General features: G+C 39.6%; 1 protein-coding gene across 1 annotated transcript in view; it reads left to right on the forward strand.

Annotated features, from left to right (window-relative positions):
• ACTR6 (ARP6 actin-related protein 6 homolog (yeast)) overlaps positions 1-9235 on the forward strand; it is a 25146-nt gene extending 15911 nt beyond the window's left edge. The window contains exons 9-11 of the mRNA XM_011934638.1: positions 2882-3053; positions 4485-4623; positions 8584-9235. Of these exons, the coding sequence (XP_011790028.1) occupies positions 2882-3053; positions 4485-4623; positions 8584-8713 (441 nt within the window). The 3' untranslated portion in view covers positions 8714-9235. The remainder of the gene's footprint in view (positions 1-2881; positions 3054-4484; positions 4624-8583) is intronic.
• The last annotated feature ends 6642 nt before the right edge of the window (positions 9236-15877 follow it).

Consider the following 15877-nt stretch of genomic DNA (forward strand, 5'->3'; position numbering starts at 1 on the left):
AAAAAAAAAAAAAAAAAAAAAAAAAGATTTAGAAATAGTTATATTTTACATATTGGGATTTTGTATGTTGTTTTGATTTTAATACTTGATTAAAATAAACATTTGAGAGCCTTTATTCCTAGGATTTTGTTAACACTTGAACTTTGATAGTTTCCAGAAAATTTTTAAGTAGTTGGGGGAAGTTACATACTTGATTTTATAGCACTAATGATAGTAACAATAGCAATAAAAATAGGCCTGTAATATCCTTACAGATAACAACCAATAGAAATTCCAGTTTTCTTTCTTATCAGAAAGAGGAAGCCTGCTAATGTATAATGAATTTGACTGACCTAAATTGAGAAAATTGTCCTCAACGTTGATTAGCACTTTCTGCAGAGCCAGCATAACTTACACTGATCATTTCTTTAATTGTACTGGAACTAACTTTATGAGGGCTGTGTAGTAATCATGACCTACATTGACACATGACCTAAAGTAGCAGCTCCCATTGACACTTAAAAATTTCATTTGTCTATGTCTAAAATAAAGTCTTTTTGTAATTATACTCTTTTGTAATTATACTGTAATAAAACAGAAACTACTTGTAGTACCAGATTACATTTTTTGTTTGTTTGTTTTGAGACAGGGTCTTGTTCTATAGCCCAGGCTGGAGTGTGATCACGGCTCACTGCAGCTTTGGTCTCTCAGGCTCAAGTGATCCTCCCACCTTAGCCTCCCAAGTAGCTGGAACCACAGATGTTTGCCACCATGCCTAAGTTTTTAAAAAGTTACTTGTAGAGACGAGCTACCACGCTCATCTGTGTTGCCCAGGCTAGCCTCAACTACTGGGCTCAAGTGATCTTCCCACTTTGGCCTCCAAAGTGCTGGGATTATAGGTGTGAACCAGTGTGCCCAGCCTCCAGATTACATGTTAATGGTTAATGGCTTTAGTGCTAACATTTAACAAGGATATCTAGACTGGCTCTCTCCCCTAGTTATTTAATCCAGAATAAGTCCCATGATCCTTTTCTCTCAATCAGGTCTATGAACTAGATAACCTGTAATGTTTTGTCAACTGAAATTCTCTAAGTCTGCAACTATCTCAGGTTATTTTGAATGTTGACAGAATGACTTATATCCCTTAAACTCAAGTCAGTGAATGGCTGGAATTTAATGAATTTGTAAATTCATAGAAAATATTTTCCATTCTGCTTGAGAAGGAAGAATACTTCTGTGAGGCATAGTATTCTTCTCTTTGTTACATGTAACTGTGTTTGGGGTTAAAAGTGATTTATAGTTTTCTGGGTTAAAAGTGATTTATAGTTTTCTGTTCTTCCTGGAGTATTTGTGAATATTGTGTAATTTTCAGGATATTTTTTATTATAGAATAATGTTTTGAGCATGAAATTCCCAAATGATCAAAATCTAACCATTTATATCCAGGTTATGAGTGGTAGTATCGTGGAAAGAACATTTTGTATGTGCTTTGGGTTATGATATGAACGACCTTGAACAAGTAATATGCTCTTGCAGAGCCCAACTGCATCATTACTTTAAAAGGAAAATATGCCCGTGTTACAGGGTTATATGAGAGTTCAGTGGGATAATGTATGTAATATGTTTAATGAATGATATGTTGTTGTCTTGCATACTGTTATTCAAAAATTTATTGAGTACTGTGTGCCAGGTACCTTTTTATGCTAGTTCGTGGATATGTGATGGTGAACAATATAAGCTATGAAGGATAATATAGGGTGATAGAGAATAGTGAAGGATCTTTTTATTTGGGAAGCAGAAAAAACCTCTCAGGAAGCTGAAATCTGAATAGAGAGTAGATGGCTGATTATATTAAGGAATCTATAATATTATTTATATATGTTACTTTTTAATAAATTGCTAGTGTTTTAATATATTTTAAGTATTTTTATACTTACATAAAGGACTGGGACCTATCCTTTCATGGGAGGACAACTGCATTAATAAGTCAAATGAAATGAGTATCTTTACCTGAATCTAGCTAGGAAAGCTGATGGTTGTAAAATTGAGAGGGACCATTATTTTTAATGATTTAGAATATTGTGAGAGGAGATTATTTTTTCTAGCCCCCTCAGCACTACAGCTCACAGAATGGGTGGGGTAGCAGAAAATAAATAACAAGAAAATATGAGTCATGGTTGTTTAAAGTTTGTTTGTTATACATAGGCCTTATAATTATAAGGTAATTTCAAGGATAAGGACCATGGACTTGCTAAAATCATTTATAAACTAATTTAGAATAGAGATTGAATACACAGTAAAGAAATGTGGAGATGTAGGCTCTTTCCAGAAGGGAATGGGGAAATCCTAGTAGAATAGAGGCACATATCCAGTAAACACCTGAATTAGGGGAGTGAAAGTAGACAGTGGAAACACAAGACATAGTAAATTTTTTAATTTAGAGTGTGTTCTTTGTTCCCTAGGAACTAGAATCATTGTACCATTATAGATAGATTATCAAGTTCTCTCTTGTCTGTTTTCTTTTTTTCTTTGTATTTTATTTTATTTTATTTTCTTAAGAGACAGGTGTCTTGCTATGTTTCCCAGGCTGTCTTGAACTCCTGGGCTCAAGTGATCCACCCGCCTTGACCTCCTAAAGTGCTGGGATTACAGGCATGAGCCAGGGCACCTGGCCCTCTTTGTATTTTAGAGTGTGTGGAATAAAGCTGCCAAATTATCTTTGAAGGAACAGCCATATTGGCATCAGTAATTATTTAGTTGTGTTTTGTATGATTTTGGCGATAGTAAAGGCAGCCACATTTTTCTCAATTTTGAGAATCCTGAAACTTCCAAGAACATGGTTAATATATAGTATTGCATATTACTAATGTAACTCAAACTTTTAATCTTCTTTTTCTTTAAGCCAAGGGAAGAGATGGTGTTGAGTGGAAAATACAAATCTGGGGAACAAATTCTTCGTTTGGCCAATGAGAGATTTGCTGTTCCAGAAATACTCTTTAATCCTTCTGATATAGGCATTCAAGAAATGGGAATTCCAGAAGCTATTGTCTATTCAATTCAGAATCTACCTGAAGGTACATAAATAGAGTAAAATACTAAAGAATTATAATTGTTTAAAAAGAATCATAAGCCCTATGAACGCTGTTTTTTCTAAATAATTTCAGGGAAATTGGTGAGTCTGTTTTATTTGCAGAGATTTCTAGATCCCATAATGCACTTAAATAATTCTTGATTCATCTTTAAGTTTTTTTCTTTTCTTTTATCTTTTTTTGTGATTATAAATTTGATAGAGGAGAAATCATTATGGTCCATTTAAACTTGAAGAAATGTATCTCTCCATGAGTATTAAATTGCCATATCCATTTTAGAAAAGTTTTCATTTAACCCAGATCTGTACAGAATAAAAATTTATAACTTAACAATGTAATGGTTTTCAGCTATTGGTGGACTGACTTATTCTTTGTTATATTTAGAGTAACATACAGTATTAATTTTAAAGGGATTGGAATATGGTGTTTCATAGTGATTTCTGGATTCTCCTGAAACATGCCTTAAGTAAATAATGTTCTAGAGTTTTAGGATACTTTAATATCTCCCTGGTTCACAAGAAGTAGGCATTGGAGAAAATCTAGCACAGGCCATGTGCTTTCCTCTCATAAAAAAAAAAAAAAAAATAATAATAATAATAATGCTATCCGTACATAATTACTTCACAGCTATTTTCATATTTCCCATTTTATATAAGGTTGCAGTCACGATGCGTACAACATTTTGTACTACACTGCTTTAATGTCATGGCAGAGTGATACTCAAGGTCAATATACGGAAACTCTGCCCTTGTTTTACTAAACAGAAACATTAGGTGGGATAGCCTGTACTTATTAATTCCTGATGGATTTTCCAGTGGTGTTTTGAAGGCTTTTAATACTTAACATTTGCTATCATGTAACTTTAATGTGTGTTCATACTTAGATCCCTTCTGTAAACATAGATTATGAGTGTTTTTAACTATCAAAGGTAAGTACTGCACAGCATGTATGTTTGCCTCAGTGAGATAATGTGGAGATTTCGGCTTATAAGTTCAAATGTCATGAAAGACCTTTTCATCCTTATGATAGCTTACAGTCTCAGCCTACAGCAAGACCCCTGCCCCCCATTTTAGAGAATAATAATTATAATTATCAAGTTTTTTTTTTTTTACTACAGTGTCACTCATTTTTATATGGCTTACATGAGTGTACAGTAAGTAGCCAGTAGTTTACCCCCCTCATCTTAGGTTTTTCTTTTAAAGATCTATGAAGTCATATTTCACTCTTTAATGTTTTTATTTGTATAAACTGTAACCTCATTACAAATCTTAGAATGGACCTGAGAATTTATTTGATTTCCCACCAGTAACTCTAATATCTAATTGCTTCTTATCTGATCCCTCATCCACATCTTTCCAGAAAAGTAAACAGATTTTCTAATGCCTTTTTTCCTTTCCTTCTCTTTTTCTTTTAAAGAAATGCAGCCGCATTTTTTTAAGAACATTGTCTTGACAGGAGGAAATTCCCTTTTCCCAGGATTTAGGGATCGGGTTTACTCAGAAGTTCGATGTCTTACTCCAACAGATTATGATGTTTCTGTTGTGCTGCCTGAAAAGTAAGTGTTGTTTTATATAGAAATGAAACATGGAAGTCCGCATATAGAAAAGGTGGTCTGTTGACTTGAGTTTAAAGCCTGGCTCTCCCACGGTGGCAGGTTGATTTCACCTGCTGAATATTCATTTCTCTTCTTTCAAAAATTGAAATGATAAACCTTACATTTCACTAAATTAAATGAAAGTATGTAAAGTGCTAACCATAATGTTTCGTACACAATGGGTGCTCAATTACGTATATGGGGTGATTACTCCCATGTAGTAAATCAGCCTTGGTCGTAAAAGATTTTTATAGGCAAAGCAATCAGGCTATTATCTATATGGTTTATCTGAGATGTATTATTTCTTGACAGTTTCTGTCAGGAATAGAAATTGAATAATTGAACCATTGTGGTAAGTTTTATCAATTCATAAATTATTTTAGAATTTTAAAAATTCCCTTTAAATGACTTTTCTAATGAGGTTTTTAAAATTCAAAACTGTTTTATGTCTACCCTGTACCCTGTTATATGAGAAAAAGTGCATATCATCACTTCCACTTTAGTGGTTAAAATAAACTAAGGTAGGGCCAGGCGCAGTGGCTCTTGCCTGTAAGGGAGGCTGAGGCAGGCAGATCACTTGAGCTCAGGAGTTTGAGAACAGCCTGGGCAACATGGTGAAGCCCCATCTCTATAAAAAATTAGCCAGATGTGCTGGTGTGCACCTGTAGTCCATGCTAGTCAGGAGGCTGAGGAAGGAGGATCATTTGAGCCCAGGAGGTGGAGGGGTTGGTGTGAGCTAAGATTGCACCACTGTATGCTAGCCTGGGTGACAGAGCGAGACTCTGTCTCAAAAACAAACTAACAACTCCCCCCCAACCCGCTGCAAAAAAACAAAAAAAACGAAGGTAGAATTTTACAGCTCTAAGGGCTTATATATCATCCTATTCAATATTCTTATTTTGTAAATAAAGAAACAAGGGCTAATGAGTTGGCATATGCCTTATAGTGAGTTAATAGCAATGATCAGATTAAAACCCAGTTTTCTTATCTTGAGTGAGGACTTCTTACCAAAATACACGTCTAAAAAACTCACCCCTAGTGTTAGTGGCAGAGTTGCAAACAAGACCCCACATACCTGACTCTTAATTCTAGAGTTTTGCTTTAAAGCTAAAGTAGAATTTTCCAAAATCAATAGAAGTTCATAGAAGGCCCTCATTGGTATCCCTTTCTTTTATAGCTATGAGATAAATGAATAAACAATTTAAAAATATTGGAATGATTTTTCTCACCATTAATGTTCATATGTTCTTAAGAGTATAAAGCATATTGGTTTTTTATCTTGCATGCACGGGTTACAGGCCAAAGGATCCACAGAACTAAGTCTTATTATTTTATTAAATAAATTTTTATTGTGCATCCACTGCTTTTGTATAAATATATGTGTATACTTACATATAAATCCATTTTTATAAAAGCTTAATGCAAATATAATAAATACAATAAAGAAAACATTTATTGGCCAGGTTTGGTGGCTCACACCTGTAATTGTACCAGTTTGGGTGGCCAAGGTAGGGAGATCACTTGAGTCCAGGAGTTGGAGGTTACAGTGAATTAGGATTGCATCAGTGCACTCCAGCCTGGGCAACAGTGTGTGACCATGTCTCTAAAAAAAACAAAAAGGAAAAAAAGAAGGAAAAAAGAAAGAAAAGAAAACCTTCTTTTCTTTTTTTTTTCTGTAGAGACAGTCTCACTCACTGTTTCACACAAGCTTGCCTCCAACTCCGGGGCTCAGTAATCTTCTGCCTTAGCCCAGCCAAGTTGGGTTTTGGGGTTTTTTTTACTTTTTTTTTTATTTTTTGAGATGGAGTCTCACTCTGTTGCCCAGGCTGGAGTGCAGTGGTGCAATCTCGGCTCACCACAACCTCCGCTTCCCGGGTTCAAGTGATTCTTTTTTTTTTTTTTTTTTTTTGAGACGGAGTCTCGCTCTATCGCCCAGGCTGGAGTGCAGTGGCCAGATCTCAGCTCACTGCAAGCTCCGCCTCCCGGGTTTACGCTATTCTCCTGCCTCAGCCTCCCGAGTAGCTGGGACTACAGGCGCCCGCCACCTCACCCGGCTAGTTTTTGTATTTTTTAGTAGAGATGGGGTTTCACTGTGTTAGCCAGGATGGTCTCGATCTCCTGACCTCGTGATCCACCCGTCTCGGCCTCCCAAAGTGCTGGGATTACAGGCTTGAGCCACCGCGCCCGGCTGGATTCAAGTGATTCTTCTGCCTCAGCCTCCCGAATAGCTGGGAGTACAGGTACATGCCATCATACTCAGCTAATTTTTGTATTTTTAGTAGAGATGGGGTTTCACTATGTTGGCCAGGCTTGTCTCAAACTCCTGACCATGTGATCTGCCCCTCTTGGCCTCTCAAAGTGCTGGGATTACAGGTATGAGCTACTGCGCCTAGCTTTGGGGTTTCTTTTTTTTTTGAGACAGAGTCTCACTCTGTCACCAGGCTGGAGTGCAGTGGTGTGATCACGGCTCACTGCACCCTTGACCTCTGGACTCAGGTGATCCTCTCACCACAGCCTTCCATGTAGCTGGGACTGCATGCATGCACCACCATGCCTGGCTAATTTTTAAAATTTTTGGTAGAGATGGGATCTCGCTGTGTTGCTCAGGCTGGTCTTGAACTCCTAGGCTCAAGCAGTCCTCCCACCTCGACCTACCAAAGTGCTGGGATTACAGGTGTGAGCCACCATAACCGAACTTTGTTTTAATAGAGACAAAGTCTCCCTCTGTTACTTGTGTGATCACAGCTCACTGTAACCTTGAACTCCTGGGTCCAAGCAGTCCTTCTGCCTCAGCCTCCTAAGTAGCTAGGACTACAGGTATATGCCACTACACTTGACTAGAAAACATTGATTTAACTTTTTTCTTTACCTTTTTCAGATTTGAAACTCTAAACTGGGGAAAAAGAAGAGTAGAAATAGAATTGAGTCATAACACAAAGTATAATCTTGGTTGTAGATAGCAAAACCAAACTAGATGTTTTACTCGCTCTAATTTTACCTATTGTCTGTGTCTTCCCACATAATTATTTATCATACACTGTGTTTTCTGTTTCGTTTATTAGAGGCAACAAAGTGTAGCAGCAAAAGCACAGACTGTGAAAACAGTACTGAGTTAGATCCTAGTTCCAGCCTAAATTCTAGTTCCAGACTTAACTTCTCTGAGCCTCATTTTTCAAATCTATAAAGTGGGAGTAGGCTGGGTGTGGTGGCTCACAACTATAATCCCAGCACTTTGAGAGGCTGAGGTGTGTGGATCACCTGAGGTCAGGAGTTCGAGACCAGCCTGGCCAACATGGCAAAACCCCACCTCTACTAAAAATACAAAAAAGAAGCCATGTGTGATGGCATGTGCCTGTAGTCCCAGCTACTTGGGAGGCTAAAGCAGGAGAATTGCTTGAACCTGGGAGGTGGAGGTTGCAGTGAGCTGAGATTGCACCACTGCACTCCAACCTGGGCAGTGAGGTTGCGATGGAGTGAGGCTCCATCTCAAAAAGAAAGAAAGTAGCTATTTTATGGGTTGCTATGAGAATTACTGAGATGACATATCTTTGCCACATTCAGAATTTAGACTCAGTATGACAGTTTTTCTTTTTAGGCATCTTTTGATCTTTTGCTTATATTCTTGTTTTTTCCTTAGAATTAGAGGGTCCATAAATTCAGGACATAGGGAAAAAGGAACATTTACTATTTTGTAGCAGTGAACAAGGTTCCTTTCCTTTTTGGGTTGCTCTACTCATATGAAATGTATGCTTATTTCTGTACCTTAAATGATTTTCTGTTGGGTTGGGCAGAGCTTGCCACATTTTAATGGCCAAAAAAACCCACAAATTACTTTTGCACTAACCTAATAAGTAATTTATGTTTCAGGCATTTCAGTTTTTCTGTAAAATCATCTGGGTTCATTTATACCTTTATTTTCAGCCCTATTACTTATGCCTGGGAAGGTGGAAAATTGATATCAGAGAACGATGATTTTGAAGATATGGTGGTAACAAGAGAAGATTATGAAGAAAATGGACATAGCGTCTGTGAAGAGAAATTTGATATTTAAGCAACATTTTTGAATGAAAGTCTTGACTAGTTGTGACCGTAAGGTTTAATTTCAAAGTTCCTTTTAAAAGACGTTAAGGAACTGTGTTACCTTTCATCCTAAGAAAGAGGCTTGAATTTATAAATACTTTGATTGATTGCTAATTTTCAAAGGCTTTTTATGTAGGTTATTACAGTAAGCTGTAACTCAGTCCACATTTTCATTTAGGAGCTAGACTACCATAACAATGCTTATGCTGTTTCCAAGGGTAGGTTATTTTTCATTAAAAGAAGAAAGAATGAATGCATTTTAAATTTAATTCTTCATAGGTGAAAGCACAAATTTAACTGCTTCACTGGACAGTTTTCCTTAGAAGGTAGTTTTGTGTGACTGTGACTAAAGTATTTTATTTAAAAATTGTCATTCTTATTTATACATTCTAAAGTTGGAAAGACTGATCTTATATGTGTATAATGTTTATTTTGTACCTAGAGTACATTTAAAAGGGTGGAGACTAAGCTAATAAAGTTTTTTTGGTCACTACTGTGTTGGCAGAATATCTTATTTCACTCATAAAAGTACTATTTTTTTTTAGGATGTATGAAAAGAGATTTGAAGTTAACTCAGGGTTGTGCAAGAACTCTTTTATTTATTTTGAGACAGAGCCTTGCTCTGTCACCCAGGCCGGAGTGCAGTGGCGTGATCTTGGCTCACTGCAACCTCCGCTTCCCAGGTTCAAGCGATTCTCCTACCTCAGCCTCCCGAGTAGCTGGGATTACGGGTGTGTGCCACCACCACCACGCCTGGCTAATTTTTGTATTTTTAGTAGAGACAGGGTTTCGCCATGTTGGCCAGGCTGGTCTTGAACTCCTGAGCTCAAGTATCTGCCCGCCTCAGCCCCCTAAGATGATGGGGTTACAGGCGTGAGCCACTGCGCCTGGCCTGTTCAAGAACTCTTGATACAAATGTTGGCATTTTGTTTTTAAAACTCCTTTAAACCAAAACAATGATCCACAATAAACATTAAAGTGGTCAAGATTCCAGCTTTCCAATTTTAGGTAACAGGTGACAGTGACATCAATGAATAGATCAGGTAGGCTTTTCTGATTGCAAGCAGTAGAAACTCGTTTGGGCTATATCTTCAGCAAAACAAAATTTATCAGCAGGGCAAAGGATAGCTTATAAAGTCTAGGAAAAGCTGGGTCCACAGCCTTAAGAAAGATAAAAACCAGGGTAACTTTAGGAATCTTAAGTTACAGAAACAGGGACAGTCCTTCTAGAGCCCTGCCATCAAAATATCTCAGCTCCTATATTTTCTATCTTATGTCATTGTGCTCCGGAATCAAATTTCTAGCACTCTTCACCCTAACTAGGATTATGTTCCTATCCTATGGCTCTAGGGGCTTTGATTGACAATCCTACTGGATGGCCTAGAGTGAAAGAAAGTAGTCTCCCAAAGGAAAACAAGTGAAAAGATGAATGCTGGTCAGGGTGAAAGCTGTCCAGTTACAGTCATAGATTATATTCCTTTAGGGCCTGGTTATTCCTTCCTAGACCTAGACTGGTTATCATTGCAGAGTCGCAAAGTGACCATGTTTGTGTGATATGTGGTTACTGGCGTATAATCTGTGGAGAGTGTAGCAAGAAGATGCTGGTGGTACAAGAGAAATTCTTGCAACCAAACAATATAACTGTTCTAGAAGTTCAAGGTGATGTCACTGGAGGTGAAAAGGTAAGTCCTCATTTAAAGTGCATTACCTGTCTGGACCTCATCCTGGACAGCAGAAACACCAACCAGGTGTTTTTCCTTTGAGAAACTGGGTCATTCCTCAAAGCTGCCTTTCCTAAACATGCCCCAGCCTAATGTTTACATTTGTCTGAGAATAATGTGTATGTGTGTTTTCACATGCTTATTACAGTAAACTAATTTTTATATAAATTAGGTCTCTGCTCATTTTTGAACCACTACAAATTGGTATTTTTTGTTTTTTTTTTGAGACGGAGTATCACTCCATTGCTCAGGCTGGAGTGCAGTGGCGCAATCTTGACTCACTGCAACCTACGCCTCCTGGGTTCAAGCAACTCTCCTGCCTCAGCCTCTTGAGTAGCTGGAACTACAGGTGCGCGCCACCACGACCAGCTAATTTTTGTATTTTTAGTAGAGACGGGGTTTCACCATGTTGGCCAGGCTGGTCTCGAACTCCTGACCTCGTGATACACTCGCCTCGGCCTCCAAAAGTGTTGGGATGACAGGCGTGAGCCACCGCACCTGGTCCTACAAATTGATTTTTGAAATTAATGAACATAAACCCTAATCCTTTTATCATTAGGATCAAAGCTTTCATCCATTTCAACACCTATCTAATTTTGAAACTTTATTGCTAAATATAGATGTTGTTTTAACATATTTGATTTCAAAGAACACTGTTAACATTAGCTCTATCTGGAGATGGTATTGGTCATAAAAAATTGGCTCTAGGCCAGGTGCGGTGGCTCATGCCTGTAATCCCAGCACTTTGGGAGGCCAAGGTGGGTGGATCACAAGGTCAGGAGATCGAGATCATCATGGCTAACACAGTGAAACTCCATCTCTACTACAAATACAAAAAATTAGCCAGGCGTGGTGGCGGGCGCCTATAGTCCCAGCTACTCAGAAGGCTGAGGCAGGAGAATGGCTGAACTGCCCAGGAGGCAGAGCTTGCAGTGAGCGGAGATGGCGCCACTGCACTCCAGCCGGGACGACAGAGCGAGACTCCATCTAAAAATAAATAAATAAATAAAATAAAATAGGCTCCAAATAGTAATATCCGGAGTGACACTTTAAAGATATATATTGTTGTGGAAAAACATTTTTGAATTTTTGAATTCGGTGATGATTGCCTCAACATAGCAAACTGACCATGTTCACCTATTTCTCTACCTGTTCCAAATCCCATTAAACGTCTGCTAGGGAGGGGAGGGAAGTACACGAGGGAGAAATACACACGGAACATTTCAATGCTATTTGTGATACAGCGGTTCTCAAGCTAGATATTGAGCACGGGGTATTCATTTTATTAGAGTCCATATTATTATGTGCATGACAAAATTCTGTTATCCTTTGTAAGATTAAATCCATAATTCTAGTAAACAAAAAGAGTACTACTGATGTGGAGAAGTGTCCAAAATATGGAAAACAAATATGATTAGATTGTTAGAGAAACAAGAAAACCCATATCCCAAATCAGGGCAGGAGAAAACTACCAAATAGGTAAGAACAATTCCAGAGATATTTTAATCTTAGGATAAATACAGAGAGTAGGAGAAGGCTGGGCATGGTGGCATGTGTCAGCAGTCCCAGCTACTCAAGAGGCTGAGGTAGGAGGATTGCTTGAGCCTAGGAGTTTGAAGCTACAGTGTGCTACAGCTGCACTTGTGAATAGCCACTATATTTCAGCCTGGGCAACATAGTGAGATCCTGTCTCAAAAAAAAAAAAAAAAAAGAGTAGAAGGAGATCACGGGTTAGCCATTAAAAGATTGAAACCTACAGCTGTGCCCTACTTCCTGTCTTGTTATTGAGGCTAAGCAGGAAAAGGGGTTAAAGTGTAAAGGTTGGAAAGGAAAGACTAGAACCTGAAATAATTTCATATCCCCTAAGGGCATCAAAGTAAGAAGAAAATTTTAACGGAGCAGTGGGTTGTGTCACTGAACTCTAATTAAAGCCAAGAGCTTGGACCTCATTAGAAAGAATGCTGACAGGGCAGGGCCCTAGGGAACTAAGCACATCTCCCTCCTGTTTCCCTCTCACCCCCCCGGCGACAACAAGAGGCAAAACACCAAATTAGAACTTGCATTGGCCAGGCGTGGTGGCTCATGCCTGTAATCCTAGCACTTTGGGAGGCCGAGGTGGGTGGATCACCTGACATCAGGAGTTCGAGACAAGCCTGGCCAACATGGTGAAACCCTGTCTCTACCAAAAATACAAAAAATTAGCTGGGTGTGGTGGCAGGTGCCTGTAATCCCAGCTACTTGGGAGGCTGAGGCAGGAGAATCACTTAAACCCGAGAGGTGGAGGTTGCAGTGAGCCAAGATAGTGCCATTGCACTCCAGCCAGGCAACAAGAGCGAAACTCCGTCACACACAAAAAAGAACTTGGATTCACCCATGGGTAAACAGGAATTCAGAAATGAAGAAAAATGAACAGACAACCAAGCATTAAAAATTTGAGGGATACTTATCACCAGAGAGGCTCCAAATCTAACAAGAATGAATCCCTAAGGGAAGAAAATAAAGGAAAAAACCAAAAACTATTACCCTCTAAAGGACTGATGGGGTCACTGTTACCTATTGCAACATGAGCAGGTTGCTATCACAAAAATAGTTCTTAAAAATTAAAAATAAGTTATTAAAAATAACTTTTGGGCTGGGCGCCTGTAATCCCAGCACTTTGGGAGGCCAAAGCAGGCACATCACCTGAGGTCAGGAGTTCAAGACCAGCCTGGCCAACATGGTGAAACCCCATCTCTACTAAAAATACAAAAACTAGCTGGGTGTGGTGGTGCACACCTGTAATCCCTGCTACTTGGGAGGCTGAGACAGGAGGATTGCTTCAACCCAGGAAGCAGAGGTGGCAGGGAGCCGAGATTGTGCCACTGCACTCCAGCCTGGGTAACAGAGTGAGACCCTGTCTCAAAAAAAAAAAAAAAGACAAAAAACTTTTGCTTAATAGATGGATTGAACAGCAGAATGGACACTAGTAGGGTGCTGAAAATCTGGGCTGGGTGCAGAGGCTCACCCATGTAATCCCAGCACTTTGGGAGACTGAGGCGGGTGGATGGCTTGAACCCAGGAGTTCAAGACCAGCTTGGGCAACACGGTAAAACCCTGTTCATACTAAAAATACAAAAATTAGCTGGGCAGGGCGGTGCATGTCTGTAGTCCCAGCTACTTGGGAGGCTGAGGTACAAGAATTGCTTGAATCCAGGAGGTGGAGGTTGCAGTGAGCCAAGATCACACCACTATACTCCAGCCTGCGTGACAGAGAGAGACTCTGTCTGAAAAAAGAAAGAAAGAAAGAAAGAAAGAAAGAAAGAAAGAAAGAAAAAATAAGAAAAAGAAAAAAGACTGAAAATCTGAGTTGGAAAGAAGCTGAGGGAATTTTCCCAGAATGTAGCATAACTGAGTAAGCACTGGGATGGCTGGGGAAAGAGGCTAACCAACGTCCACAGTGTAGGCTACGCTGTCCATTTAAATATTAAGAGCCTTACCCACAGAAGACGGCTTTTGATAAGAAAGCTTTTGATAAGCTTTCACACAGGAAACAAATATCCTTGCATTTGGGGCCTATTCTGAGTTTGTCCACATACTTCCCCAAAGCTTCTACTTCCCAAGTTTCTTTTTTCTTTCTTCTTTAAAATTTATTTGTATTTCTTTTTGAGATGGGGTCTTGATCTTTTGCTTAGGCTGGAGTGCACTGGCATGATCCTAGCTCACTGCAGCCTAGAACTCCTGGGCTCAAGTGGTCTTCTCACCTCAGCCTCCAGAGTAGCTGGGACTACAAGCTTGCACCACCACGCCTGGCTAATTTTTTTATTTTTATTTTTAGAGATAGGGAATCTCACTATGTTGCCCATGCTGGCCTTGGACTCCTAGCCTTAAGCAATCCTCCTGCCTTGGCCTCCCAAAGTGTCGAGATTATGGGCCTAAGCCACTGTTCCTGGCCTAGGTTTCTTATCTTGTAGTTGTCAAATCTCTGACCCTCTGGTGAAACCATTAACTGTCATCTCCACCCATGTCTTCATGTAAGTTGAACCACCAGAAATATTGCTCTGATTTCTCCCTGAGATAATTTCTCCTCCCCACTGTAGGTTAGGTGTGCTCAGCAGCATGTGCTGCCATCAAGTGGAAGTGGCATATACAAGACTGGATTCAGACTGGTCTTAAGGACATGAGTCAATTTTATGAGCTACTCCCAGCTTCTCAGGAGGCTGATGCAGGAGGATTGCTTGAGCCCAGAAGTTCGAGGCTGTGGTGAACTAAGATCACACCACTGTATTCCAACCTGGGCAAGAGTGAGATACCATCTCTTAAATGTTTTTTTTCTAAATTATCATTTCATATAGTTTATGAGGGTCAGAAATCCAAGAGTAGCTTTATTGGGTCAACTCAATCTCCCATGAGCTTGCAATCAATGTGACAGCTGAGAATGCAACCTCTGAAGAACTGACTTGGGTTGGAGGACTCACTTCAAACTCATTCGTATGGCTGCTGGCAACAGGATTCTGCAGTTCCTCATCATGTAAGTTCTCCATAGGACTGTTTAAGACACGATTTCCCCTAAAGTGGATCTGACAGGTTGGGGGAGGGAAAAGGAGAGGGAAAGAGAGAAAGAGTGTGTGTGTGTGCCCAAGCACACATGCAAGATGGAAGCTGCAGGCTTTTATATCCTCATCTTGGAAGTGACATGCCATCGCTTCTTCCATATTCTGTTAGTCACACAACACAAATTAACTCTGGTACAATATGGTGTGGGGGGTTAGGAGAGCTACAAAAGGGTGTGAAACAGGGATCACTGAGGACCACCTTGGAGGCAGGCTACTACACAATCCTTTTGTTATTCTTCACTTTTGCCAAAATGATTTATCATGGCAGCCTTACCTTCAGAAAGCATTTCATTCTTGGCAATAACAAGGGACAATCTAAAACTAGAATTCTGTTGCAGAGAATAGTCTACTTACTAAAGCTGGTTTACAAAAATTAAATGGATTAAAGAATTACTGAACTGGCCAAAAGGCAGACCATAGACTTGAGCTTCCAGGAACCATTTCCCTGCAGGACCAGCCCTCCAAGGAGGTCCTGCATGATCAGGTCTGGTGCTTGATGAATTTATAGGCCACTTCTGTAGCTACTGGCTCTGGAACTAGACGACCTCTGCTAACAAGACAAAGTTGCTGGTCAAAACAGGAAGCTGCTGCTACCACGCAACCACTGACTACAGCAGGAAGCCAATACTATAATCCACATCAGTAAAATGGGTCTGTCTCCCTCTCTCTGTCCACTGAATTTACCTCCAAGTAAGTTTCATACAAAGGCATATAAACAGTTTCATGTAGGCTGAGCGCAGTGGCTCATGCCTGTAATCCCAGCACTTTGGGAGGCTGAGGCAGGTGGATCACTTGAGGTCAGGAGTTCGAGACCAGCCTGGC

This window comes from Colobus angolensis, unplaced genomic scaffold (genome assembly GCF_000951035.1).
Source record: "Colobus angolensis palliatus isolate OR3802 unplaced genomic scaffold, Cang.pa_1.0 Scaffold10, whole genome shotgun sequence".
Lineage (NCBI taxonomy): Eukaryota > Metazoa > Chordata > Mammalia > Primates > Cercopithecidae > Colobus > Colobus angolensis.